This window comes from Galeopterus variegatus, unplaced genomic scaffold (genome assembly GCF_000696425.1).
Source record: "Galeopterus variegatus unplaced genomic scaffold, G_variegatus-3.0.2 Scaffold150, whole genome shotgun sequence".
NCBI lineage: Eukaryota > Metazoa > Chordata > Mammalia > Dermoptera > Cynocephalidae > Galeopterus > Galeopterus variegatus.
Window position 1 is genome coordinate 544,544 of NW_007726261.1, and position 27,807 is coordinate 572,350.

Below are 27,807 nucleotides of genomic sequence, written 5' to 3' on the forward strand. Positions count from 1 at the left end.
GGTAGAGACATCAGTTTATTAGACTTAACGGGAGTTGCTGACATCGGTAGGCCAGCTGGAAATCCGTGCTGCTGTGGTGTACATACAAGAGTTATACAGTGAAAAGATCAAAGTAGAGGTGTAAATCATTTGCATGCTTATGTGTAGACCCTTACCCAGTGCAGAGCACGTGGGAAATTTGGCTGAGTAGATAATCCACTCACTTCTTTCCTGGTGGCTCCGAGTACTTTAACACTAGCGTGCTAATTTACTTAGGGTCCCTGCTTCCTCCAGTCTTCCATCTGACTTAAAGGGAATGTTTGTCTAAAAGGGAACATGCCTTTCCTTGGGTAACTACCTTGGCCAGGGGTAGTTTTCCAGGGGGGACGGGGAATAGGTCTCTGTCCAGCACTTACCCTACAATGGGTAATTTATAAATTACAGAAATTTAATTTCTTGCAGTTCCAGAGTCTGGGAAGCCCAAGATCAAGGTGCTGGCATCTGGTGAGGCATTTCTTGCTGTGTCCTCACTTGGCAGAAGGTGGAAGGGTAAAGGGACAAATGCTGTGTCCTCACATAGCAGAATAGTGTAAGACCAAGGTGGTGGAATGCTTTGTGAAGCCTCTTTTATAAAGGCTTTAATCCCATTCTAGAGGGAGGAGCCCTCATGGCCTAATCACCTCTTAAAAGGCCTTGCCTTTCAATACTATCACATTGGCAAACCCTGAACGTTGGACAGAACACATTCAAGCTATAACAGTGGTAGAGCCAAGATTTCAACGCAGCCAGCCAGATCTACTTCTTTTTTTCTCTACACACCAATTTAATTACATTTCTGAATTTCACACCCTTTTGGGTTAGTCATTATTGGAGAAGGATTCCCTTCCTGGGGTAGTTTAGAGGTCCTGGGGTCTTATGGAAAGACAACACAACAGGAGATGCCCTCTGATCATCTGTTGAATTTGGTCATTGTTAAGATGCCTACTGGCACCACAGCATAGACCCTGAAAGGTCTTGGGCCCTGGGGTTTTTGGTACATTTGGGATATGGGGAACTTTTTGCCCAATTGGGGCCCATCATGGCTCCGTTCTAGGCCCTTCAGGGCCACAGGAGGTAATACAGTATGGCGGTTAAGGGATTAGCTCCTGGAACCAGACTGCCTGGGTTTGAATCCTGGCTCTGTTAGTAGGAAGTTACACACCTTAGGTGACTATGAGAAAATTACTTAACTAACCCTGGCCTCAGTTTTCCCAGCTGTAAAATGAGGATAATAATATTATTTAGTAGAAAAAAGAACAAAAAATAGTATATGATAAGATTGTGTTAAGGATTAAATGAGTTAAGAGTTCATACATATATATACACACAATTTCTAAAAGTATCTGCTTTGCATACTTTGTATTAGTTGCTATTACTGTTGTAATTGTCACTTAGTCCCTTTGAGGTCTGGTCTCTCTCTGAGGGCAGGCACACACTCTTTTCTTGTTATATGGCCTCAGAATATTGCCCCGGGCTTCTCACAGGCCCTCTTTCTCCCCCTCCCCTCACTCCTTAGGATGAGCTCCTTAATGAGTTTATACTTTTCAAAAACCCAAGAAGAGGGCTGGCCCGGTGGCGCACTGGAGAGTGCGCCGCTTGGGAGCGAGGCGGCACTCCCGTCGAGGGTTCGGATCCCATGTGGTGACCGACCGGTTCCCGCTCACTGGCTGAGCGCGGCGTGGGCGCAACACTGAGGGTTGTGATCCTGTTGCCAGTCCCTGGTATGGGCGCAACACTGAGGGTTGCGATCCCGTTACCGGCCAGTAAAAAAGACAAAAAAAAAAAAAAAACCCAAGAAGAGCCGTTGAATTAAGGCTTTTGATTCTTGGTCCTTGAGACTAAAATCCTAGGAAGAAGGAATTATAATACTTAAGGGGAATGTTTGGTGCTATAACATCTTTAAGCACAATGTAAAGGAAAAAAATTGTTTTATCTCTCTATTCATATTCAACACAGAACAACACTTCTGTGCTCAAATGTATGTGGGGTTCCCACACACCAAGCAATTCTCCAGTGGACACCAACTGAGTGTTCTATAATTCAATTGTGGAGATTGAAAGGGCCCAGGTAGAAGGGATTAGCTCCTAGAACCAGACTGCCAGTCAAAAGGCCCAGGTTGTGACCTGTGCTTCTGACTGACCAGCTATAAATTGGGGTTGGTTCTCATGACCCCTCTCCTCAGGTTCAAAAATTTGCTAGGACAATTCACGGAACACAGAGAAACACTTTACTTACATTTATGGGTTTTTTTAAATTTAATTTTTAAAAATTGAAACAGTGATTATATATATTTGTGGGGTACAGAGTTATATTTCAATACATGTATACAATGTGTGACTATTAAATTATCAGTTTATTATAAAGGATACAAATGAACAGCCAGTTGAAGATGTACATGGGGTGAAGTATGGGAGAAGGGGTACAGAGCTTCTTGTCCTCTTGAGGAGGCACCGCCTCCACATGTTCAGCAACCCAGAAGCTCCTCAAATCTTGCAGTTCAAGAATTTTTATAGAGTTTAATCTCTGGTACCTGCCTCCTGCCTCCAGGTTGGTGTGGGGCTGAAAGTTCCAACCCTGTAATCACTAGGTTTTTCTGGTGACCAGCCCCTTCCTGAGGCTATCTAGGGACCCCACCTAAATTATCTCATTAGCATAAACTCCAGTGAGATCTAAAGGGGTTGATTATGAATAACAAAAGACATTCCTATCACTCAGGAAATTCCAAGAATTTTAGGAGCTCTGTTACCGGAACCAGGATAAAGACCAAATATATTTCATATTATACCAAGCACAAATTAGGATTTCAATTAATTATCCTGGATCAAGTGCTATAAAGAAATGGTGCAGGGTGCAGTGAGAAGGTATAACACATGATCCTCATGACAACTCCATGAAGCAGGTATGTGATACTATGCCAAAGGTTACAGAGGCAGGCAGACTTAAACTAGTGATAACCAAAAGAATCTGCTCTGACCAGCTCAGCTAAGTCATAGTGCCTTCGGAGATCTGGCAGAAGTCAGTAGTCATGTCCACTTGTCCTAGAAAATGTTATAAGTCCATTTTACTTAGAAGCAGCCATAATGGCACTAGAAAGCCATAAAATAAACTAGAATACTTCTTATTACCCCTACCCTAGATCCCTACACGTAAGATGTAGCCCAGTAACAATCCCAAATCTATATGGCATGTACAACTAATAGAAAGCCTGGTGAAGTAATTAGGTGGGGCCCTCTTTCTCTCTTCTTTAACTCTTCTTGTGATTATAAAATGTTAAGCTCTGCTTGCCCTCTTTGGAACACATTTTTAGGGCTACCTGATCTGTGTCTCCCTGGTTGCAACTGCCATATTGACTCAATGTGTATTTGGTCTCAGTTTCTTTTTTAGGTCAACACTAGGTTTTCTAGGAGGATTCAGACAAACCAACTCTTTAACTGGAGTAACAGATTAACAACTGTAAAGTGTAATTTAAAAAATGGGAAAAACACCTCATCAATCAAATGCAAGTATTCTCATTTTTACATTCTCTTAGTCCTTACACATAGCCATACAGATCAATAAACCCATCATAAGTGGAAAATATGTTGAAAAAGGCATCTAATACACCTAACCTATAGAACATCGTCACTTAGCCTAGCTTACCTTAAACATGCTTAGGACCCTTATGTTGGGCGAAATCATCTAACACAAAGCCTGTTTTATAATAAAGTGTGGAATGTCATGTAATTTATTGAATACCATACTGAAAGTGAAAAGCAGAACAGTTGTATGAGAACTCAAAGTACAGTTTCTACTGAATGTGTATCACTTTCACACCATCATAAAGTCAGACAATTTTAAATTGAACCATGGTAAGTCAGGAACTATCTGTATTTTGACACACTGTAATCACTGTGTACAGACTATTTTGCATGAGGCTTTTTTCACTTAATGTATTATCACTGGCCTTTCCTCACATTTTCATTCTTTAAGATCAACACTTTCAACTACTGCAAGAGATTCCTTGTGTGCTGGGCCATGATTTGCTTAGCTATTCTTCTGTAGTTGGGCTTTGGTGCTTTCCATGTTTTCACTGTTAAAATATAATGCTGCAGGCCAGCCCAGTGGCGCACTGCTACACATAGCCATACAGATCAATAAACCCCGCCAAGGGTTCGGATCCCACATACAGACCAGCCGCTTACTGGCTGAGCGAGGTGCGGGCGCAGCACTGAGGGTTGCGATCCCGTTGCCGGTCCCGGTCTGGTACGGGCGCGACACTGAGGGTTGCGATCCGTTGCCGGTCACGAAAAAAGACAAAAAGGGAAAGAAAATATATATATATATATAATGCTGCAGAGCATCCTCTCCAATAGCTCTGGCCCTCTGCTAAGCTGTTTCCTTAAAGATAAATTACCGGGGTGGGGGTGGAGATTATGTGTTGAGAGGCAACGTAATAGGTAGACCATAGAGCTGTGGTGTCACACAGAACTGGCCTGGAATTCTGGCTTCATTTCCTAGAGGGGCTTGGTCCTCATTCAGTGTTTTAAACCATAGATCAAGATTTATTGGTGGACTAAGTCTCAGTCAGCATTAAAAAAAAAGAAAAATGGAAGAAAATATATTACCTACAGAATTGTTTTGTTAAATATCTCCTTAAATACATGCATGTTGTTAAATAAAAATTGTAGGAGACCACTGTTTTTTTTTTTTTTTGGCAGCTGGCCAGTATAGGGAACCGAATCTCTTACTTTGGGATTGCAACCTGTCTCTAACCAACTAAGCTAACCGGCCAGTCCAGGACTAAGTTTCTGCATTAGGCCCCAACAGACCAGACTAAAAATCAAAATGGAGTCACTCCTGCTAAATTCCATGGTACCAAACTCATACTAAGTTGGTGTCTGACTTTTCTAGAAATCGGGAGAAATATAACAGCCGATCTCCCAAAGAGGCCAGCCTGAATCTTCAATAGGCATGATAATGAAGTTTAATCCTTACACAGAAAGGATATCTTGAAGCAACCTGATATTCAACAATCGGTTACTTTTCCACTGTTCTTTCTCCTTGTTTCCACCTTACAAGGAAAGTAACTTTGAAATAACCAATACTTTTTTTTTTGGTTTCTGCTTACTTCAGCCCTTTTTCTGTCTTTAAAACCAACCTCTTTTGCTCAGCTCATTGGAACATATTCTGCTTATGGAATGAAGTGTTGCTCGAGTGTAGAATCGCAATAAAGCCAATTTAAATACATGTGTTGAAATTCTGTCCTTTGACATGTATACTGCGTTGTGATGTAGAATCTATTTTGTCTGGATGTGGGCAAAACAAGTTGGGGAAATACTCCACTAACCTTTCTGGGTCCCCATTCCTCATTTGTAAAATGAGACAATAACCTGGACGTCATAAGGTTATTGTGAATGTGTATCATTTGTGTTCATACTCAATCCATCCACCTACTCCATCGCCACTGCCACCACTCTAGCCTTAGACACTATGTGTCTCTTGGCTGGACAACAGCAACAGACCCCTAACCAGCTGCCCTTTCCCCACTGTGGGCTATTACAATTCATCCCAGGAAGAGTGATGTCTCATCCCAGGAAAAGGGATGTCTTAGAACCTAATTCAGATGGTGTCACTCCTCTGATTAAATCCTTGCAATGGTCTCCCACTCCCCTCCCTACCCAGAGTTAGGTAGAAAAGTCCAAACTGCATGGCCTGCAATGCCCTCCCCCCACCTCTTCCCCACCTTTTCCCCACTCCAGTCAACCCTCCAAGGTAGGAGTTTTGCATTTACCGTTCCTTCAAGAACAACTTGCCTGGGGATCTTACCGAGCCGCCTACGTCTCATTATCCAGGTTTCGGCTCAAAAGTCGCCTCCTTAGAGAGGACCTCCGGGATTGCACATCTGCCCTGTGCCTACGCTTTGGCCCATTACACTTTTTTTTCTTTTTTTAAATTTCCCTTTCAGTTCACATCCCTGTCCGGAACGATGTCGTCTCGGCACTCGTGGCCTTGTTCACTGTCTGGCGCCTCACCTCGACAGTCGTGTGAGCCCCAAGAAGGCGGAGAGGCGGTTCGAGGACAGCCCCCGGGGCCTCCCCGCCGCTCCCACCCACTCTCAGGCCCAGGTCACCCGCATGCCCCAGGCCGGTGCGCGTGTTTACGTTCCGGGGCGGGGGGCGGGGCCCCAGCGTCGGCAGGACTCTACTTCCGGGGCGGGACGGCCGGGGCGCGGCGCGCTGTCTCCCGGCCTGTCTGGAGCTCGGCGGCTGCAGAGGCGGCTCGGCGCACTCACCGGCCCGGGGAGCGGCATCATGAGCGGTGAGTGGCGGCCCCGCCGCTGTCACCGGTCCCGGCCACCCCGGCTCCCGCCGCTCCAGCTGCACACTCCGGCCCCCGAGTTCCCGCGCCGCGCTGGCTCGCAGACCCCCGCCCCATCACTCCCTGTTCCCTGACCCCTGGCCACTGGAACTCCCGGTCCTGGCCCCTGGTCACCTGCAGTTCTGTAACCTCCTGCGGCTGGGCACTCCTAGTCCCCTGGCTCCTGTCCATCCATCAGTTACAACCAGCATGTAGGTCCCTGTCTCCAGTCCCTCCCAGCCTTCAGACCCCCTTGCCCAGTTACCAGACCCCAGTTCTGAGACCTCCGGTCCCTCTTCACTTCTCGACATGCGACATGCTGAGTCCCAGCTCTAGTTCCCGCCCCCCTGCTCCCCAGTCATTCCCTCTACCCAGACCCCTTGTCTCCAGTCACTCCGGTGTCCACAGAGGCAGAGAGTGTCTCTAGACACTCCCAGTTTGCTGACCCCTGAACCCTGTGTCCCAGTAGCTCCTGGTCCCCAGAGGACTCTCAGTTCTCCAACTCTTTTGTCTTCCCCGTCCGTTTTATTCCCTCTACCTCTGTTCCCCTGTGCTTTGCTGTTCCAGTCCCCAGGTTGTCCCCAGTTACCCAGTCAGCTTCCCCCTCCGGTCCTTGTTTTTACATTTCGATTGTTCTTTCACACTCTTGCCCCTTCCATTTCCTATCTTAGCTCATCGTTTAAGATTTGTCTTGTCCTGTCCTGCAGCCCTTCCCTTCCTGCCCAAATGCTTATCCCGTTTGGGGACCGTCGCTTTGCCCTTGCCCTTCCCAGTCCAAACTTCTCCCTCCCATCAGCGAGGGGGTGGTTTTGGTGAGGAGACTGGAAGTGAGAGGGAGGTGGGTGTGGACAGCTCGTGCTCGGTGTTGCTGAAGTTTAGTCCCTTGACTCTGACTCGGTGTTCAGCCTCCTTTCCTCTGAAGAGTATTGGGGGTGTTTTGGTGCTAAGTCATTCTTGGGTGATGTATGTAGAGATGGGAGTGACTCAGGGAAGCCTCTCAGCTGCCCCTGATTGTTTTTCCAACCACTCTGGGATCTGGATTTACTTAGGAGGACCCGCCTACCCTTCTGGTGCCTGTTTTTCCTTCACTGTGGAATTGCTCCGAAGAAACCCTGCATCCAGCCCTAGCCTTCCACTCAGGCATTTCTGGAGGTTGAGAGGGGGGCAAGGTGAAGGGGATATGTCTCTCTTCAGTTTTAATTTTTAAGTTGCCTCTGTGGATCTTTTTCCTACCAGTATATGCTATGCAAGAGCAAGATTTGTGAAATCGATGGCCCTAATGAGGGGGCTTATGAGGGGGGTTTCCTGGGAGATAGTCAAATCTGTTTGTTTTGTTGCCAGAGCAAATTATTTGGGGCTTAATTGAGGTTTTTGATCCTTGAACGTTAGTGATATCACAACAAAGACATCACGAACTGGCTTCCACCAGGAGGTGAAGTAGCTTGATATAAGTGCGGGCCCTAGAGCCAGACATCCTGGGTTCATATCCTGGCTTGTGCTGCATAATGATGTGTGATTAGAGTAAGTTACTTGAACATTCGGAAAGTCCCAGCAAAATGGAGATACATAATAGTACCTGTCTCCTAGGCTTGTTGTAATGAGTAACACCACTCAGGTAAAGTGATTGGTATTGTGCCTCTCACATGGTACATTGTCAAGAATTTAGAGCTGTTGTTGTTTCCTTAAGGACCTATGTGGGGTGGGGGTAGGATTGTTTCTTGGCCTAGTTTGGGACAAGGGCTGGGTCTAGGCACCCTCTGAAAAAATCTTCCTTTTAATGTGACCAAGGAGTCTCTGCCATAAGCCCACAGTTCTGGACCATTCTTTCTTCTGCCTTCACAGGAAGACATAAAATTGACAAGCCAAGGGAAATCGGTCAGTTTATCTTTCAAGACGCAGCTTAGTATCAAAACTCAGGAAATTTTAAAATTTAATTAAATAATTCGGTCTAAAGTCAAACAAATTATGAAAGGAAACCAACAAATGGCTTTTTAGGAAAAAAGTATTAAGGATGAATGCCTTCTTTTGGAAAGGTTGTAATTGAGGCAGTAAAAGTGGTCGCTGAGGGTGGAAGGGGAAGTCCAAAGATATTTTTAATCGTTTCTTTAGAATGCAGTTTAAAGTGGGTTTCCCCAACTGTGGGATTGATAATTGACAAACGATAAATCAATGTGGCATGGAAATATTTCCTCTCTTTCTTATGTCCCTTTTTTTAGAATAGAAAATTTCAAACATAACGAGAGTGGACAGGATAGTGTAATGCACCCCCATGTGCCATCACATGGCTTCCACAGTTACCATTTAATCTCATGACCATTTCATCTATATCCCTACCTACTTCCCACCCCTCTCCCCAGGCTATTTTGAAGCAATTCCAAGATACCATATCATTTCATCTGTAAATACTTTATTATGTATCTCTAAAATGCTGGATCTCCTTTTTAAAAACAACTCAATTCCATTGTCATACCTGTAAGAAATTAGCAATAATTCCTTAATATCATCAAATATCCAATCAGTGTTCGAATTACCATGATTCTCTTATAAATAATTTTATTTTACAGTGTACTTTTTTAAATCTAGGATTTGATCCCAGTGCTGACCAGCACCACCACCCCCTCCCCTCCCAATAAATAAATCTAGGATCTAAGTAAGGTTTACACAGTGCAAATTGGTTTGTCTTTTAAGTCTTTTAAATCTCTCCCTCACCTTTTTTTTTTAGTTTATTTTTTAATTTTTTAGTATATTCACAGAGTTGTACAAACATCACCATAATCAATTTTAGAACATTTTCATTACCCCAGAAAGAAATACTGTCCCCATTAGCAGTCACTCCTTGTTCCTCCTCCCCCCTGCCCCTGGCAACCACCAATCTACTTTCTGTCTCTATGGATTTGCCTTTTGTGGATATTTCATGTAAATGAAATCATATAGTCATGACCTTTTGTGTTTGGCTTTTTTCACTAAGTAAAAACATGCTCAACCATATTGTATGATTTCTGTACTTCATTCCTTTTTGTGGCCAAATGATATTCCATTCTATGGATAGTGCACATTTTGTTTATCTGTTCATTAGTTGATGGACATTTGTTGGTTATAATGAATAATGCTGCTGTGAGCATGTACCTATAAGTGGGAATGTGTTTTCATTTCTCTTGGGTGTGTATCCAAGAGTGGAATTGCTGGGTCATGCGGTAATTTTATTTACCATTTGAGGAGGTGTGTCAGACTGTTTTCCCAAGTGGGTGCTCCATCTTACTTTTGCACCAGGAGTATATGAAGGTTCTAGTTTCTCCACATCCTCACTAACAGTCTTTTTGATAATAGACATTCTAGTGAGTGTGAAGTATCTCTCTGTGGTTTTGATTTGCATTTCTCTAATGACTAGTGAAATTGAGCATCTTTTCATGTGCTTATCGGCCAATTGCATATCTTCTTTGGAGAAATGTCTATTCAGATCCTTTGTCCATTTTATAATTGGGTTTTGTTTTTATTTTTATTATTACTTTTTTTGGCAGCTAGCCAGTAAAGGGGTCGAGCTCTGGACCTTGGTGTTATCAGCACCGTGTTCTGATCAACTGACCTGACCGGCCAGCCTGTATGTCTTTGTTTTTGAGCTGTGAGAATGTTATGTAATTTCTGGATATAGGTCCCTTATCAGGTACACATATTTACAAAAATGTTCTTCTATTCTGTGGGCTGTCTTTTCACTTTTCTTGATGGTATCCTTTGAAGCACAAAGTCTTTTCTTGAACTACAGGTTCCCCTTTCATCTCTCTCTTTTTTTCTCCCCTTGCAATTTTTGTTGAAGGAAACAGAGGCAGTAAGCTAAGGATCCTTTGCAAGATTTTGCTGATTGCATCCTTTTGGTTTGGCTTAACGTGTTTGTCAGTCTCTTTTATATCCTATAAATTGGCAATTAAAGTCTGCTGTATTTTTGAGTTGAAAATGTTTGAGTAGAGTCAGAGGTCAGATGGGTTTAAGGCTGAATTTATTAAGTGCAAATAACCAGGAAGTAGAATGGCCCTAGGTGATGCACACACAAGATAAATGGGTATCATGAGGCCAGAAACATCTAAGATGACCATTAATAGGGGAGTAGATAAATATAATGTGGTATGGTCACGATGGAAAACATGGATTTATACACATCACTGTGGCTATATCTCAACATTAATGCTCTTTAAAAAAAAAAAGGGTGCAGAATTATACCTATAATATATACTTTGATGCAAATTAAAACGTACAAACCAGACAGAATTTATGGATTCATATAGGTATGTAGAAGTAAACAAATTGTCAGGAAGATACCTGCCAGACATTATGGGTGGTGTTTTAGGGTAGTAGTGGTCACAATTTATTTGTTTTTCTTTTAAGAATTCAGTAGGTAGGAATACTTGATTGCCAGCCTCTTCAAGCTGGGGAACGCAGGTAACGCTTTTGCTCTTACTGGGAACATAAAACTTGTAGGGTCAGTAAGTCATTATTATTCTCAAGCGTTGTCTTTTGTAAGACTTTGTACTTGAAGATGCTTGGTGGAACTTTCCATCAGTAATTATTCTTTCAGGAATCCTTCTGAAATTAGAAAGACACTGAAATTCCTGTTTCAAGGGTGGGGAAAGCCAGGCCCAGGCGAGAGTTTTGGGCTTAGTGGGTGATTTACTGCTGTTTCTTGCTTGTTTTTTATGTACATTTTGGCAGCTTTTTATTATTTTTCTGGAGTGTTGAAGGTCATGGCTTTCTCCTTGGCATTGACTGGGCTCCCTAAAGCAGTGGCTTATACTTGGAATAAAGGATCAGCCGAAATGGGTGAGTGGAAGAATATTTGTGGTTTTCGTTCAAAGCAGAAAAGTGATGCTATTAACATTTTTTTTCCCATCATAAAGGCACTGGGTTGATCTCTTAAGGTAGAACTGTCAGCAAACATTTAACTACCACTTATGCTAGCAATTGGCAATGGACTAAATCCCACTGATATTGATTTTCCTGCTTCCTTGTTGCATGACTCTGTTTGGGTAACCAATAGGAAGTCAAGTTCTTAGTTCCAAATTTTAAGAGTTGTCTCTAAAATTCAAGATTTGATGGGCTTCTCTGAATTATGGCAATCTGAACATAATTCCAGATAAAGCACGTACATCTTGCATCTTGTCCATACATAGGCCAAATTTTTTTTTTTTTTTTTTTTTTTTTTTTTTTTTGTCCGTGTCCGGCAACGGATCGCAACCCTCAGTGTTGCCCCCGTACCGGACCGGGGACCGGCGACGGGATCGCAAGCCTCGGCGTTGCTCCCGCGCCTCGCTCAGCCAGTGAGCGGGAGCCGGTCTGTACATGGGATCCGAACCCTCGGACGGGAGCGCTGCCGCGCTTCCCAAGCGGCGCACTATCCAGTGCGCCACCGGGCCATAGGCCAAATATTTTTAATGGGGGTGAAAATTAGTCCTCAGGGGAGATGAAAATGTACTCTTATGTATAAAGCACAGACATACATGTTGTACATAAGCAGATATGCATTATATCTGTTGTATTAAAATTTCATGGAAGAGGTGATTAGGAAAAAAACATCTGAAAAGGATTCTAAGGGGGAAGATGATGAAAAACAGATTGAGAAATACTGACACAGGCTGAAGTAATTTTCTTTTTTTTTTTTTTTGGTGGGTGGCTGGTACAGGGATCGAACACTGGACCTTGGTGTTATCAGCACTGTGCTCTAACTACTGAGGTAATCAGCCAGTCTACTAGGTTGAAGTAATTTTATCATTATCATATAGATTTCCATTTTGCTCCCACCCTAACACTTCATTTACTACATTGCTACCTGGGCTTCTTACTGATCACTTTTATGGACTGCATAATCCATCATTAAGCCATCATTTTGTATGAGCACAATTTTTAAACTGTTGACTCTACTTGTAGAAACTTAGCTTATCTTCCTCCTTTCTTCTTTTTTTTTTTTTGGTTCCTGTTGTAAACAATGATGCAGTTAACTTTTTTGTGCACTGTAGCTTTCCTTCCTGTAGATTATGTCCTTAGGGTGATTTTCCAGAAGTAGCATTAACATCAAAGCGTTAATCACTCTCTACTGGTTTTTTTTTTTCTTTTTTTTCTTTTTGCCAATGAGTTTGTACTTTTAAAAAATGCTACAGGAAGTGTGAGGATTCCAATAGTAGCAGAGACTGGCCGGAAATTCAGGGTTCGACATTCAGCAAACATTTATTGGATGACAATTTGATGCATCCTCTGTCACTTATCAAAGGACTGTACCATTGGTATTTGTTGAAGCAAATTGAATGAACTTACTAGAAAAGGCTTTGCTGGAGTATTGCCAGGTGTGTTAGCCAGGACTCTTTGCACGTGAATGTGGCGGAAGCTGATCAAACTGATTTCAGCAACATGGGAATTTATAGTGTCTTGTAAAGAAAAAGTCTAGGGATAGTGCTGGCTTCAGGCTCAGCTGGACTCAGGTGCTAAGGGAGTCATTGGGATTCTGTCAACTCTGCTTTGCTCATTTGCAGGTAGCCTCTCCTCCAAGATGGTTACCTGCAGCTCTTGGACCACATCCTGAACCATAGCAGCACCTGAGCAAAGAGTGGGCCTCTTTCCTAAGTGCTCCAACAAAAGTCCTGGGGCTGACACACAGAGGTCTGCTGGTCACAGAGTCATCCTGGAACCCATCACTATGACTCTAGTTGGCCAGATCTGGATCGTAAGCCCAGACCAGAGCCCAGGGTTGGAGTCTGTACTACTAAATTGTCTGGGTGAAGGATGAATTGAAGGGTATAGGCTGTTGTAATTCTGGGTGGGGTGATCTGGAAGGCCTTACTGGGAAGGTGAATCTGAGCAGAGACCTAAGTGAGGCAGGTGACTCCTAGGTTTTGCTCCTGAGCAGCTGGAAGGGGTAAGAATTGCCTTTTACTGAGGTGGGAGAGGCTGTGGGGGAGCAGGTTTAGGTGAGAGGTGGAGCAGTTTGAAGCTTACAGGGGCAGTGAGGACCCTTTTCTTGCCCTGACTTTTGCTTGCTGATCAAGGGAACCTTGCCCACTCCCCCGTCATTTTTCTTTGCCTGTGTCTGCGTATCTTGGAATCTGTTCTTTCCTCCCCCAACTTAAAAAAATTAAAAAAAGGCAAAAAACCAAAATGACATTAAAGTCTATTGTGAAAACATAGACTATACCTATAAATATACCTTCCTAGCACATTAAATATTTAGATTTTTAGGTATTCCACTTCTTTGTTCAAAGCATATATATGCATTTTACATAATTGCATTAAGGCTACATCTGAATTAGTGTTTCCACTTACATTATAGCATTTATCCATGTTCCTTCTCTTCACAATTATTAAAAAAGTCTGCATAACATTCTGCCAAATTGATGTACTGCAATTATTTAAACTTTCTCCTGTTTTAGCAAGAGAAAGTAAGTTCCGTTTACAGTGCTCTACCATGGGACTGACAGACGTTTCTGTGAAGGGCCCAGTAGTAAATATTTTCTGCTTTGTGGGCCATCTGGCTTCCCCCACAAGTACTCAACTCTGCTCTTGTAGTATGAGAACAGCGTCAAGCAATCCACAGAAGAAAGGATGTCTGTGTTCCAATAAAACTTTATTTAGTAGGCTGGCCAGTTAGCTCACTCCATAGAGTATGGTGCTGATAACATCAAGGTAAAGGGTTCAGATCCCTGTACTGGCCAGCCTCCAAAAAGAAGAAAAAGCAAAAAAACTTTATTTAGAAAAACAGGCAGCAGCTGGATTTGGCGTGGGGTGGGGTTTTAGTTTGCTGACCCCTATTCTAGGACACTACATTAAAAATCTTTGTGCCCATGATGCTATGCTCATGCAGTCATTGTGTTGTAGTGGAAAAAGCTTTGGATGAAATCAGTCCTGAATTTAACACTCTAATGAAGAATTTGGGCAAATTATTGAACTTCTGAGTCTTTTCAAAAATTTATTTGTTTTTGGTGGCTGGCCCGTAAGGGGATCCGAACCCTTGACCTGGGTGTTATAACACTCTGCTCTAACCAACTGAGCTAACTGGCCAGCCTAAACTTCTCTGACTCTTAATTCGCTCATCAGAAAATGGGAATTAAAACAAGTGATGAGTGTATAGTGCCTTACTAAGTACCTGGAAGATAGAGAGACTTGGGGTTATTTGTTCCTTTTTTGATTTTTCCCATTCTTTCTTAGCTTAATTTCCAAGGTGTCGAAAAGGTATTTTGATATTTTTGTAGCTTTGGTATGCGCTGCCACATTGCTTTTCAGAATTTACTGGACAAATATATTGTTACCAGTGATATGTACCTGATTTACCATTGGTTTACCAGCATTGGGGAATTTAATTTTAAATGTTGCTTGGCTAATTTAGTAGTTATATAATGGTTCCATGTGGTGTTCATTAGTAAGTGTCTCATTTGCATTTCTCTAACAATGAGGACAGTTTCTCTTTAAAGCATTTACACACTGCTGTTTTAGTGTATTTTCTACATCAGGGTTTGGTAAAATGAGCCACCTGTTTTGTAAATAAAGTTTTATTGGAACACTGCCACACCATTCATTTACTATTGTCTATGGCTGTTTTCAAGCTATAATGGCAGATCTCTCTGTAACAGAGATCTTACATATGGTCTGCAAAGCCTAAAATATTTACTGTTTTGCTCCAGAGTAAATTGATGGTCCCCATTCGTTGCTCATTTGTGAATCTTCTGTTGACTGGGTCTTTGATCTTAGATGTCAGAAGCCCACGTGGATGGCTGAGCCCATCTATTTCGAAGCAGATCCTGCCTCTTTTCATTGTGTGGTGGTGGACAGTCTGTCCTTTTGTCCTGGCCCAGCTGTGCCACTTTACTCCACAATACTGGGAGCCACTGCCCTGACTTTGGGGAAAAATGATTGTCCATTTTATCTGGGCACGTGCTCATGTTTGAGCAGACACAGCCAGTGCCTTGTTCTGTGCATTACACACTCAAGGCAGCCACCGTGTCCTGGCCCATTCTGATCCTTTCCTTTTAAAGCAGCCACTTGGGGAACCATAGAAGTGAACCCCACTAGAGTCTCGATTCAAGATTTGTCAGTTTTTTTCTTTTTTTGGGTGGTTGGCCGGTATGGGTGTCTGAACCTGTAACCTTGCTGTTTATAAGGCTGTGCTCTAACTGACTGAGCTATTCGGCCAGCCGATGACTCAACACTTGTTGAGTTCCTTCTGTGAACACCGGCTCCGTAAGGCTCCTTGCCATCCCTGAGAGGGCTCACAATCCAACGGAGGACAGGAGCTGGTTTATGATTGCCTATAATCTTTCCATGATGGGATTATTCCAGGCATGGTGCGGCTGGAGGGCCACAGGAGCACAGTGTAGAGAGCAGTTTATTGTGCTCATGGAGGATTCTCAGAAGTCTTCTCACAGAAGTGTTCTCAGAGATATTTGAGCCAGCCAGAGGTTAGTTTTCTTTGGTGGAACTTTGCAGAGGGAGCCCTTTTTCTGTGCTGAAGTTGAGCAATCCACAGGGTCAGCTTGGTCTTGTGCAGGTTGGAAAGCATGAGCTTTGGGGTAGTATGTTGGGTCCACCACCTCTGAGCTATTCTTTGGGCAACTGATCAACGTCTCCAGGCCTCAGTCCCTTCATGTGTTACTGTGGGTCTGCCAGCACCCCCTGTATAGGCAGATGTGAAGGCTGAATGTGTATTTCACAATGGCAAATTCATGGCAGGTCTGGCCCCTAAGTGTGTTGTGTTTGGTTTATGCAGAGTAGGCTGCAACACTGTTCTAAACAGAATATAATTAAGTGCCAACTAATTGAAATGAAAATCTGGATTTCCAGTCTCTCTTGAAAAACCAGGAGACGGGGAATTGCTGGTATTGCCGTGAGGTACTATCAGCTGGAGCTGAGTAGCAGCTGCCGTCTCATGAGGGGCACCTGCCTAGCTCTGCAGCCTCTACCTCGTCTGCTTTCTGCTTCCCACCTCGTTCATTCACTTCTCCTGACCCTGCAGGCATCAAAGGGGTCCAATCAACCAGGATCTTATAACACCCCTAGCATATACTGAGCAGCCTTTTCTGCCCCCCTCCTCCTTCACTTCTTCTTCCTTTCCATTTCTTTTTTTTTGAATTGTAGTGGATTTTGGGGGTGGGGTGGGAATTAAACAATAGTAACACCACCACTAACTCATCACTGGGCCAATAGCGCCAAGCATCCCAGATGCTTGCAAATGTAACTAAGTATGAATTCTGCCAGTGACAACAGATTAATGATGTACCTGTTCCCTGCAAGGCTCTGTGTGTGGGGTCTTGGTTAGAGGCTGAGGGAAGATAGCAACATGATTATGATGTAAGCCTGGTCTGCAGACTAGCTGGGGAACTCTAACTTGCACCCGTCTGACTGCAGGATGGCTGTAAAGTCTGGAAATACAAACACTATTGTTTTAATTTTTAACACTCCCCCTCCCCCATTACTTCTGCTAGGGCAGTGGTCCATTAAATCCAGCCCTAGGCCTTTTTTTTTTTTTTTTTTTTCCTTTTTGTCTTTTTTCATGACCGATAACGGGATTGCAACCCTTGGTGTCGCGCCCGCACCGCGCTCAACCAGTGAGCGGACCGGTCTCTATATGGGATCCGAACCCTAGGCGGGAGCGCCACTGCGCTCCCAAAGCGCCACACTCTACCGAGTGTGCCACCGGGCCGGCCCCCTAGGCCTGTTTTTTAACATGTTGTCTGTGGCTGCTTTCACACCACAGTGGCAGGGTTTGTGACAGTGACCTTATGGCCCACAAAGCCTAAAATAGTGACTTGGCTCTTTACAAAAAGAGTTTGCTGACCCTCATTCTAGGGTATGCTAAAGGTGCAGGTTTATTTAGTGAGAATCAGAAACATAAATCATCTGAGACAGCCTATCACAGATGCAGATACAGGGCTGGATAGAAATGCTATGTTAGGGTTGGCTGGTTAGCTCAGTTGGTTAGAGCGTGGTGCTGATAACACCAAGGTCAAGAGTTTGGATCTCTGTACCAGCCAGCTGCCAAAAAAAAGAAATTCTTTGTGTTAACTGCAGTTTTGCAGGGCACAGTGAATGAATCACATAGTATCATTGTGTGTATCCTGTAATATCAGTAACTCATTTATTGTGTATTCGTATGTTCTTCCAGATGTTCTGGTCACTGGGTAGATGGTTTGATGCAGGGTGAAGGCGATCAGAACAAAGGGTTGGAGCTGGGAGCAGCACTGGGGGCAGGAGTGGCTATCATAGAGGGCCTCGCAGTTCTTGTGAAGGAAGAACCTTGTTGGACAGTGCAGCAGAGAAATGGGGTCATAGCTAGAGGAGCATGTGGGAGCAAGGCATGGTTTTTATTAAATCTGGGGGAGATATTATGACATCCTCATATGCTGTTGGAATTGTGTAGGTGAGAAGGAAAAATTGATGATGTGTGGAAAAGAAGGACAATGCTATAGTATTTTCTTGAGCAGGTGAGAGGAGATGAGATTCAGAGTACAAGTGGAGGTTTAAGTCGTTTAGCCTCTCAGAGCCTCAGCGTCATCATCTGTGAAATGGGGCCAAACTTACCTTTGGGCGGAGTTACTCAACTGCAGCATTATTGACATTTTGGGCTAGATAATTCTTGGTTGTGGTGGCGGTGCAGGGAGTGTCCTGTGCACTGCAGTATGTTTACTAGCATCTCTGGCCTCTGCCCACTAGATGCCAGTAGCACAGTCCCAGGTGTGATAACCAAAAATGTCTCCAGACATTGTTGAATGTCCCTGTGGGGTGAGATCACCCTTGGTTGAGAATCGCTTATCTCCACACACTCCTGGGTAGAGTCTCTTAAAAGTAAACCTCCTTGAACTCCTATTATGTGAGTGTGTCTGTTGTAACCTGTAGGACCCTGTCTGATCCAGATGTTAGGGGCCGTCTAGCATCAGACACTCCCCTCAGTATCATCAGAAATATGAAGAAGTGAGTGGGGAGAAGCCTTTCTACTGTGTGATTCAATGTGGGAACTGGATGCTCTCTGGAGTTGTCTTGTCCCACCCTTGGGGAATCCTACTGTAGTTGTTCCTTTGTGTTGGAAAGTTCTCTTGGACAGGATCTACGTGTTGCAGTCCGTCTCATAAGGATATTTTTTTGTCGAGGTGAAATTCACATAACTTAGAATTAACCATTGTTTTAAAGTGAGCAATTCAGTGGCGTTTAGTACATTCATAATGTTGTGCAACTCAACCTCTGCCTAGTTCCAAAACATTATCATCACACTAAGGAAACCCCATATTCATTAGCAGTTGCTCCCCATTCCACCCCCAACCCCTAAGCCCTGGCACTCACCTGTCTGCATCTGTCTCTATGGATTTACCTGGCCCTTCCTATTTTTGAAAACACAGCCCAGGTTCCTGCTTTTTCAGTCAGCATCCTCTGGTCCCCCAACAGGATGACAGTGTGGTCTGGTGGAAGGACACTTGCCTGAGAGAGAGAGACCAGGTCCTCAGCCTCTAATGCACACTTACTTTGCCATGTTACCACTGGCAGAATTCCTGGCACACAGTGGGCACCCAAAAAACGTTGCTGCCTTTATCTTTTCTCCCTCATGCTTGGTACATTGCAAGGATGTCACAATTAGCCTTAGACCAGAGAAATGTCTGGCATGACTTTGCCTCTGCTGGTGCATCAAGAAGCAGGGAAATACCACTATTTAATATGCATGTGGCCTTGATCAAGGGACCTAACTTCCTCTGTGGAATGGGGACCATGTTTACCTGGACCTCCAGGGTTGTTGCAAGGATTAAAGAAGGAATGTATGTAGAGTGCCTGGTTGCATCTTGCTCATTTTTCTCCCCCCACATGCCAGGGACCCTCTTTAACCTTTTTACCCCCGGTGAACACAGAGGACTGGATTGGATTGCTTTGCCCACACTCTGGAGAGAAGGTAAATAGTTGAAAGGACTTCTTGGAGCCAGAAATCTTGATGCCTCTGGGGTGTAGGTTGCTGACAACAGCAATAATGATAGCTAACATGTACGAAGTATTTGGTATATACTGGGCACTGTACTACGTGTACAATATACATTCACTCAATGAGGTTGAGTAACTTGCCCATGATCACATGGTTGGTGGAGTAGGATCTGAACCTGGCTCTCCTGTTCTTAACTTCTTCTCTTTTTTTTTTTTTTTAAACATGGCTGGTAAGGGGATCTTAACCCTTGACTTGGTGTTGTCAGCACCACACTCACCCAGTGAGCTAACCGGCCGTCCCTCTATGGGATCCAAACCCGCGGCCTTGGCTTTATCAGCACCACACTCTCCCGAGTGAGCCACGGGCCGGCCCTTAACTTCTGCTCTTTTGAAGAAGTAACTGTAGCTTGAGTGGAGACCCCAGGCAGAAGCCTAGAGGTTTATGGTAAAAACTAATGTAGGGTCTGGCCCGTGGCTCACTTGGGAGAGTGTGGTGCTGATAACACCAAGGCCACGGGTTTGGATCCCAATATAGGGATGGCCGGTTTGCTCACTTGAAGAGCATGGTGCTGACAACACCAAGTCAAGGGTTAAGATCCCCTTACCGGTCATCTTTAAAAAAAAAAAACAAAAAAACAAAGAAAACTAATGTAGGACCTTAAGGATTGTAAATGTTGAATTGAGTATTAGATCTGAAGGACTCTAAACATTAAAGACAGAGAGACAGTGGGGATGCACCTGAACCAGGTGATTGACTTCTACTTGCACGTGTGATTTCTGAGTTAAAGAGTCTGCTTTTCTCAGACACGTTTGTGGACTCCTGGAGGTATTCCCCGGGGCTCTTTTCCACTTTATATCTTCATTCTGGTGGTAATCTAACAAGAAATGAAAAAGAGGCCTTTTCTGGTTCCTTGGTTGACAGTGTTGGGTGGGAGCTGCCCCTGGAGAGGGGAGGAAGCAGGAAGACTGGGATTTGGCCCTTCCCAAACTCTGAACTTGCAGTGGGCTGTAGCTGCAGTTTTGTTATAGGGGTCGAGGGTGAGCGAGACTCAGCAGATGACAGAGCCAGGAGCTGGCAGACTTAGAATTGAATCCCTCCTTGACTACTTCCTGTGGGTCTAGCCTTGGGTACGGTTCATTTCCTCTATGAGCCTCAGTTCTCTCTATTGACTGAAGCCACTTTTCTTTCTTTGTCAAGGATTGAATAAGTCAGTCATTTAATGACTTAGTCCATACTTGGGGCTCAGTAGGTGGGCATCGGCTCCCTGCTCCTGGGGGGATGAGGGGAGTGCTGTATTTTCTGCTTTATCACTGGGAGAAGGTAAGAGAGAACACTGATTGCTCTGCCTGCCTGTCTCCGCGGAGTCCCCACGTTCACAGACCGTAGAGCTAGGAGGGCATGATCTCATGCAGCAACCAGTGCCCAGAGAAGGGAAGTGATTGTCCTTGTCACATGGCCAGCAAGTCACAAGCATGAATTCTCATGGACAGGATGAAAGCTTATGCCTTGTGACTTTCCGCTCAGTGCTCCTTCCACTACTCCTCATAGCCAGGGGTCTTTCTGGGCACCTCCCGAACCCACCTGTGCTCCCTGTATCCAATGAGACCCTCTTTTCTTAAGCCCTTGTCAGGGCTAAGATGGCCACAGGAGCCCTTTCTGAGGTCAACATTGTCTTGTGTGCATCTCACCTGCAGAGAGAGATTGCAGCCAGGGAGGGTGAGCCTCTGAGCTGAAACCTGTACAACCTCAGTTGTTTTTAGAGAGAGCATAGCCTTTTTTCCCCATCATGCAAAGAGACTTTGCAAGGTAAGGCAGAGGAAACTGCTGACATCATATCCAGAACAAGCAGTACAACAAACTACCACAGAAAATATCCAGGATCATTGTGTATATCAGGACAGGTAGGTGCTAAATCCTTGCAGTTCAGTGTAGGTCAGGAACCAGCAGTGTCAGCATCACCTGGAAGCTTGTGAGAAATACAGAATCTCAGACCCCTACTCTTGACCTTCTGAATCGGAACCTACCTTCTAACAAGATCCCCAGGAGATCTGCGTGCACATTAAAGTTTGCGAGGCACTGTATTAAAAAATTATTAGTAGTCAGATGATAGAGATTTTTATTTTCTTTGTACATTTTTTCCTGATTTGTTATAATTGTGTTTTTTTTTTTTTTTTTTTTTAATGAATTACTTTTATGATCAGAAAAAAAAGCAAAGGCAGTGGTGGTGGGGGCCCTGTCAAGTTCCAGTTGGCATTGTCCAAAGGCAAGTAGAGTAGTTGGGTTTAGTACTTGGAAAAAGGAAGGAAGAGAGCCTGACTTCTCTGTTCTGGTGTTATGGAGGGAAGAGCAGAAACTAAACCTTCGGCTAAACAAAGAGTGGGGTTTATTGATAGACACAGGTGTCAAGAGAGGTGTTGGACGGCCTTGGGCAGGTGGATTTGTCACTATCCTGAATGATGCTTCCAGATGGCCTCATGTCTGGTGAGAATGGTGTGTAGACTATCCTTTATTCAAACCTCTTCCAAGAAGAAAATAACAACGACAAAAGAAACATCTTCCAGAAAAAATAGTAGTGGTAATATTTGAGGAGTCAGCTGTTTTATTTATGTCTCAGAGTATCTATTGACTGGTTTTATTGCCAGGCCTGGAATAAGGCTGGAGCCTTGGTGTGGTGATCTCAATATGGGCTTTCAAGGCGCACGGTCTTGAGTCAGGATCACAGCTCTACCAGTTAATAATCAAATTAGAACAGAATCTAAACCCTTTATCATGATCCACAGGACCCTATGTGACTGGACAGCACCCTATGTGACTTGGTCCCTGCCTGCCTGTCTGCTCTCTCCTTCCTGTTTTTTGCTTTTTGCTCAAGTCACTTTTAGTCCTGGAAGACCAGAAGCCAAGCTTGTCCTGCTGCTGAGCCTCTCCCCTTGCAGTTTGCTCTGCGTGGACTGCTGGCCTTCCTTATCTTTCCGGGGAAGCTCCTTTTCTTTATAGAGGGCTCAGTTCAAATGTCACCTGTGGCTAAAGCGGCCCTCTTGCTTCCTCCCTATCTCATGACTCTTTGGTTTCTTTTCCTAGTATGACTCTAACATCATCTTATTTATTAGTTACTTATACGCTATTTGTTTCTTCCTAACAGAATTTTAGCTCCATCAGAAAATGGCTCTTTTATACCATTTATACCTGTGTCCCCAGCACTTAGAACATTGCTTGGCACACAGTGGAAGTTAAATAAATCCTGAGTGGGTCAATACATACAATTACTTGTCTTCTCTGAGCTTCGGTTTCCCCAGCCATAGTATGGGATCCTGGGTTGTAGGGTGGTTGTGGAGATTAAAAGACACAGTGCGGGCCGGCCCGGTGGCGCACTGGAGAAGTGCGCCGGTTGGCGCTCCCGCTGAGGGTTCGGATCCCATGTGGAGACCGGTTCCCGCTCACTGGCTGAGCGCGGTGCGGGCGCAACACCGAGGGTTGCGGTCCCGTTGCCGGTCCCCGGTGCGGGCGCAACACCGAGGGTTGTGATCCTGTTACCGGTCAGTAAAAAAGACAAAAAGGAAAAAAAAAAAAAAAAAGACACAGTGCATGCAGAGTGCTGAGTTTAGTGCCTGGCACGCAGGGAGTGCCATCACCTGGCTGGCCCTGGCTTAACTTGGAGGAATCACTGACCATCTCTGTGGCAATCCCCTATTGTTCCTCTTTGGTGCAGCTCACATAGAGTTGCCCGAGAGGGAAGCAGTTTGGTGGCAATTCGGTGCCTGCGGTGTGGAGCATCTGTTCCTGCAACTTGGAATTTGAGTATCCTTTGAAAGGACTGTGCTCTATGTCTGGTGCATCATAATCCACAGCCATGTCTCTGTTGATCGAAGTCATTGGGCCTCTTGTGGAGCATCAGTGGTAGCTTGGACAGCTGACAACTGCCATTAGTTTATCTGTTTTCCTATGATGCAGTAACAGGCAAATGGTCAAACTTCATTGTAATGATGTAGATCCTTGGTACCTAGTCTTGCTATTGATTTTGGGAGAGATCAATAGCAAAGGACTGATCCTAGTTGGGGACAGCCAGGCATTATAGTGTCAAAAAGTCTTAATAGAAGGCTAACATCAAACAGAACTAATTAAGCCTCATTGCATTTTAGGAGCACAGAACAATGACAAAAGACAATTTCTGCTGGAGCGACTGCTGGATGCAGTAAAACAGGTAAGCGGAAAGGCCACCTTGACTTTTGGGTTGAACAATAGTGTCAAATAATGAATGTCAAAGTCATTTCTTCCCTTTTATATACACAGACTGACTCCCACTTTGTATGTGGGAAAAGTGAAGCTAACAGTTTTCCCCAGGAAACGGTAGAGCAGGGAAGGCGGTCAGAATACGGATGGAGGAGTTTCTGTGTCTTGAGTTTCCAAAGCCCTCTGCAGGATCCTATTCTTCAGTGATGGGCCTTTGAGAAGGGCATTGATGTGGGTTCAAAGTCTCACTTCCAAGCAGTTGCATTTCAGGGCAACTCTTAAGGGTGTGGAGGTGGTGGTTTGGAGCTAAGACTCTGTGAGCACAAGAAGAAGGAGGATGGAGGCTGCGCCCAGGGTCACCTGCTCCTGTCAGCAGCTGTGCAGACACTGCAGGTGGGCTCTGCTGTGATTGGCTGATGCTGTTTCTGGTGCCTGGCTTCCAGCCGGGCTTGGAAGTGGTGCTTGCCTGCACACCCCAGAGACACACTACTATTAGTTGTCATTTATCATACATTCACCATGTGCCAGGCTCTCTGCTAAGTGCTTTTACATTTAATCCTTCCAGCCACCCTTTGAGATAGTTTCTGCAGTTGTTTTCATTTTACAGATGAAGAGACTGAAGCTCAGAGAAATCCAATCACTTGCTCAAGGCATCGTAGTTAGTAAGTGGCAGAGCTAGGATCCAAACCTGGGAATCCTAGCAGCTCGCTTTTTGGAAGGGGTGATTGACAATGATATGTATGTAATTATAATATATGGAGATAAATACTTTAGAGGAGTGTGTGTTAAGTGTTGAAGTGAGCCCAGAGAATTTAGCATCTGCCCAAGCCTTGAGGCCTCCTGGTATGGCGGAAAGGACACAGGCTTAGGGCTCAGACATAGCTGGGGTCAAATGCCAGCTTCGTCTCTTCCCAGCTGTGTGTGCTGGGGCAAGTCATGTACCCTCTCTGAGCTTCCCTCTTCTCCTCTGTAACTGGGTCTCTTATCTCCATAGGGCTGCTGAGGGAATTGCATTTGTAATAGTAGGTAAAGGGTCCAGCCAGAGACTGGTCCATAGTAAATCTGGACCCATGTTATTAGTTTCTTCTTTCTTTGCTTTAGGAATGGAAAACATGACAAGAAGTTGAGGAAGCAAGTTGAACTGCTATAAATGCAGCATTTAAATGAAATAAGTTGGAGCTTATGCGAAGAGCTTCTGCTATTATCATTATTTTGGGGGGTTAAAGTGGTTGTATATGTCTTTTATTTTTTTATTATTATTATTTTTTTTGTCCTTTTTGAGACCGGCCGCACCGCACTCAGCCAGTGAGCACTGTGAGTGTACCGGTCATCCCTATATAGGATCCAAACCCGCGGCAGGAGCACTACTGCGCTCCCAGCGCCACACTCTCCCGAGTGCGCCACGGGCTTGGCCCGTATATGTCTTTTAAAAATCAGCTTTATTGATAATATAATTCACATATAATAAATATGAAGGTACTTCAAAAAGTTCATGGAAAAATAGAATTGAAAGATAATATGAATCTTTCCATGAACTTTTTTTTTTTGTGACCGGTAAGGGGATCGTAACCCTTGGCTTGGTGTCGTCCGCACTGTGCTCAGCCAGTGAGCGCACCGGCCATCCCTATATAGGATCTGAACCCGCGGCTGTGGCACACCCAGCGCTGCACTCTCCCGAATGAGCCACGGGGTCGGCCCTTTTCCATGAACTTTTTGAAGTACCCTTGTGTACCACTTTAAGTGTCAAGTTTCGAGTTTTGACAAATGCATCATTTCAAGTTGTATATGTGTACTTTTGATCATAAGTTTAGGAATTTTGCGAACCTGCTCCCCATAGCAGAAATCCTATACCTTTAAAAGAGAATAGTGGATAGTGGTGTTGGTTGTACAACATTGTGAATTGAGTTTTACACTTAAAAATGGTTAAAATGGTAAATTTTATGTTAACTATATTTTACTATAATTAAAAAAAAAGTGAGTAGTTTGCTTTTCGTTTTTACCCACCTTGGGCAAATTGTTGTTCACCACAGCCAGATGACTTGTTTGAAGGTTGATTTATGCTGTCGTAATTTTATAGCCAGTCACAACAACTCTGGAGCTCTGTCAAAAGGGAACCATCATCTCAAATTTGTGGAAGTTTTAATTATCGCCTGCTAAGAGCTCCGTGTTACAGACCGGCAGCTGCTGACAGACAGCAGCAGCTTCCTAGATAACTCACAGATGGCTGTGTGCTTTTGTTTTCCTGGTAGCATTGTTTTCTCACAAAGCTCACTTCTGTACTAGTGGGAGATAAGGACTTCCTTTAAGTGTCAGCTTGAAGGCTGGGGTGCCCACTTTCTCAAGTCTTGTGCTGATACCCAGGGCATAGGGACACCCTGACTCGGCACCCGGAGTTTCTGGCCCTGTATCGCCCTCCTGACCCTGGTGCCTTCTGTGGGCTGTTTTGTGACATTTTGAGTGTCCCATCCCAACAGCTGATCTCAGCAGCTTCTTTTTCTGTGCAGTGCCAGATACGCTTTGGAGGGAGAAAGGAGATTGCCTCGGATTCCGACAGCAGGTAAATATATTGCTTCTGAAACCATTTACCATCAAGACCGAAAGGGTGGCAAGAGATGGCTAGCCTCTGTATTCTGCCTCTGCAGCCAGGAGGTGCAGTGGTTACATTGGGTCAACTGTGGGCCATCTGAGCAGTGAATGTTTGTTTAAAACCCTTCCAGTTTCTCATAATTCTCCTTGTAGGGATCTATTCTGAGGGAACTACTGGAAATACCTTTCAGTATAGAGTTATGTTCAAGGTAATTTATAATTATGAAAACTTAGAAACCTAACTACCCAATAATTGGGAAATGGCTAATAAAGGGTAGTGCATCAGTGGGATGGAATGTTATATAGCCATTAAAATGATGTTTATACAGAATTTGTTTTAAACAGAAAAGTGTACATGTAATAATTTAAATATTACATATGTAGTAAAATTGCATATGTCGTAAAAATAAAAAGAGCAGGATACAAAATTATATGGATGCAGAGTGGTCCTAATGATGTTAAATAATAATTCTGGCAAAAAAAAACCCACCAAAATGTGAACAGAGGTAGCACTGGGGGTAAGAATATTGGGAATCTTTATGCTTCTGGTTTTTATTCATAATTTTTGTTGTGATCATGTATGTGTTCCTTTTATGATTAAAAAGTCCCCCAAATTGTCACTGACACTCACAACCCAGGAAAGGCTGACATAATTGGATAGGCGTATAACATTGGCTGGGAGGAGATGCATATGTTTTGGCAAAGGAGAGAGACACAGGTGTTCAGTCCTTGCTGGAAACGCTCTGTGGAGTCGGTCAGTTGATTCACACTCTGCAGCCTGTGCAGTGGCATGAGGAAGAGTCCTGCATGGGAAGGGAAGGGACAGGAACTTGGTTGCTGCCCTGTCTCCACACACCCAGAAGTCACTCATTCCCTCGTGTGTCCTTTCGTATCCTTGTTCTTTGGTGGAACTTTAACGCACATAGAGGTACATTTAACAGAGCTATGAGGATTATCTGAAACTGGTGCAGGTATAAAATGACCTCCCTGTCCCTTCCTGCTTTGCTTAGTTTTTCTCCATAACACTTATCACCACCTAATATGCTATGGTTATGTGTTTTGTTTTTATTTAAGTGTATTGATTATACATATTTGTGGGGTACAGAGTTATATATATCAATATATGTATACAATGTATGATGATCAAATCAGGGTAATTAGCATATCCATCATTACAAAACTTAATCCTTTCTTTGTGCTGTGTCCATTAACCAACCTCTCACTATCCCCATTCTCCTTTTCCCTTTCCTGTCTCTAGTAATCACAGTTCTCCTTTCTCGTGAAAGTTCAACTTATTCATTATGTTTTTTTATTTTGCCTATTATCTGTCTTTCGTCACTATAATGTCTGCTCTATGCAGACAGGGATGTTTTGCTGTCTTGTTTATTGATGTATCTCCAGCACCTAGAAGCATCTAGAGGGTGCTCAGTAAAGATTTATTATACAGGGCTGGCCAGTTAGCTCAGTTGACTAGAGCACAGTGTTACAACATGAAGGTCAAGGGTTCAGATCCCCATACCAGCCAGCCACCCAAAAGGACCAGGTTTGTTATCCAGATAGGTGTGTGTGTGACATTGTACTGTAGCCAAGTGTTTATGTATCTGTGCCACCACGAGGCTGGTGAGCTGTGAGGGCACAAGGGCTGCTTCTCCATTTTTTTTTTTTTTTTTTCTTTCCGTGGGTTTTTTTTTTTTTTTTTTTTTTTTTTTTTT

At 44.0% G+C, this 27,807-nt stretch overlaps 1 protein-coding gene across 1 annotated transcript in view; it reads left to right on the top strand.

The window, feature by feature from the left end:
- Nucleotides 1-11,159: 11,159 nt before the first annotated feature.
- LOC103607302 (sorting nexin-29) overlaps nt 11,160-27,807 on the top strand; it is a gene marked incomplete at its 3' end in the record, with an annotated part of 379,169 nt that continues 362,521 nt past the window's right edge. The window contains exons 1-3 of the mRNA XM_008591823.1: nt 11,160-11,163; nt 23,419-23,480; nt 26,014-26,066. Of these exons, the coding sequence (XP_008590045.1) occupies nt 11,160-11,163; nt 23,419-23,480; nt 26,014-26,066 (119 nt within the window). The remainder of the gene's footprint in view (nt 11,164-23,418; nt 23,481-26,013; nt 26,067-27,807) is intronic.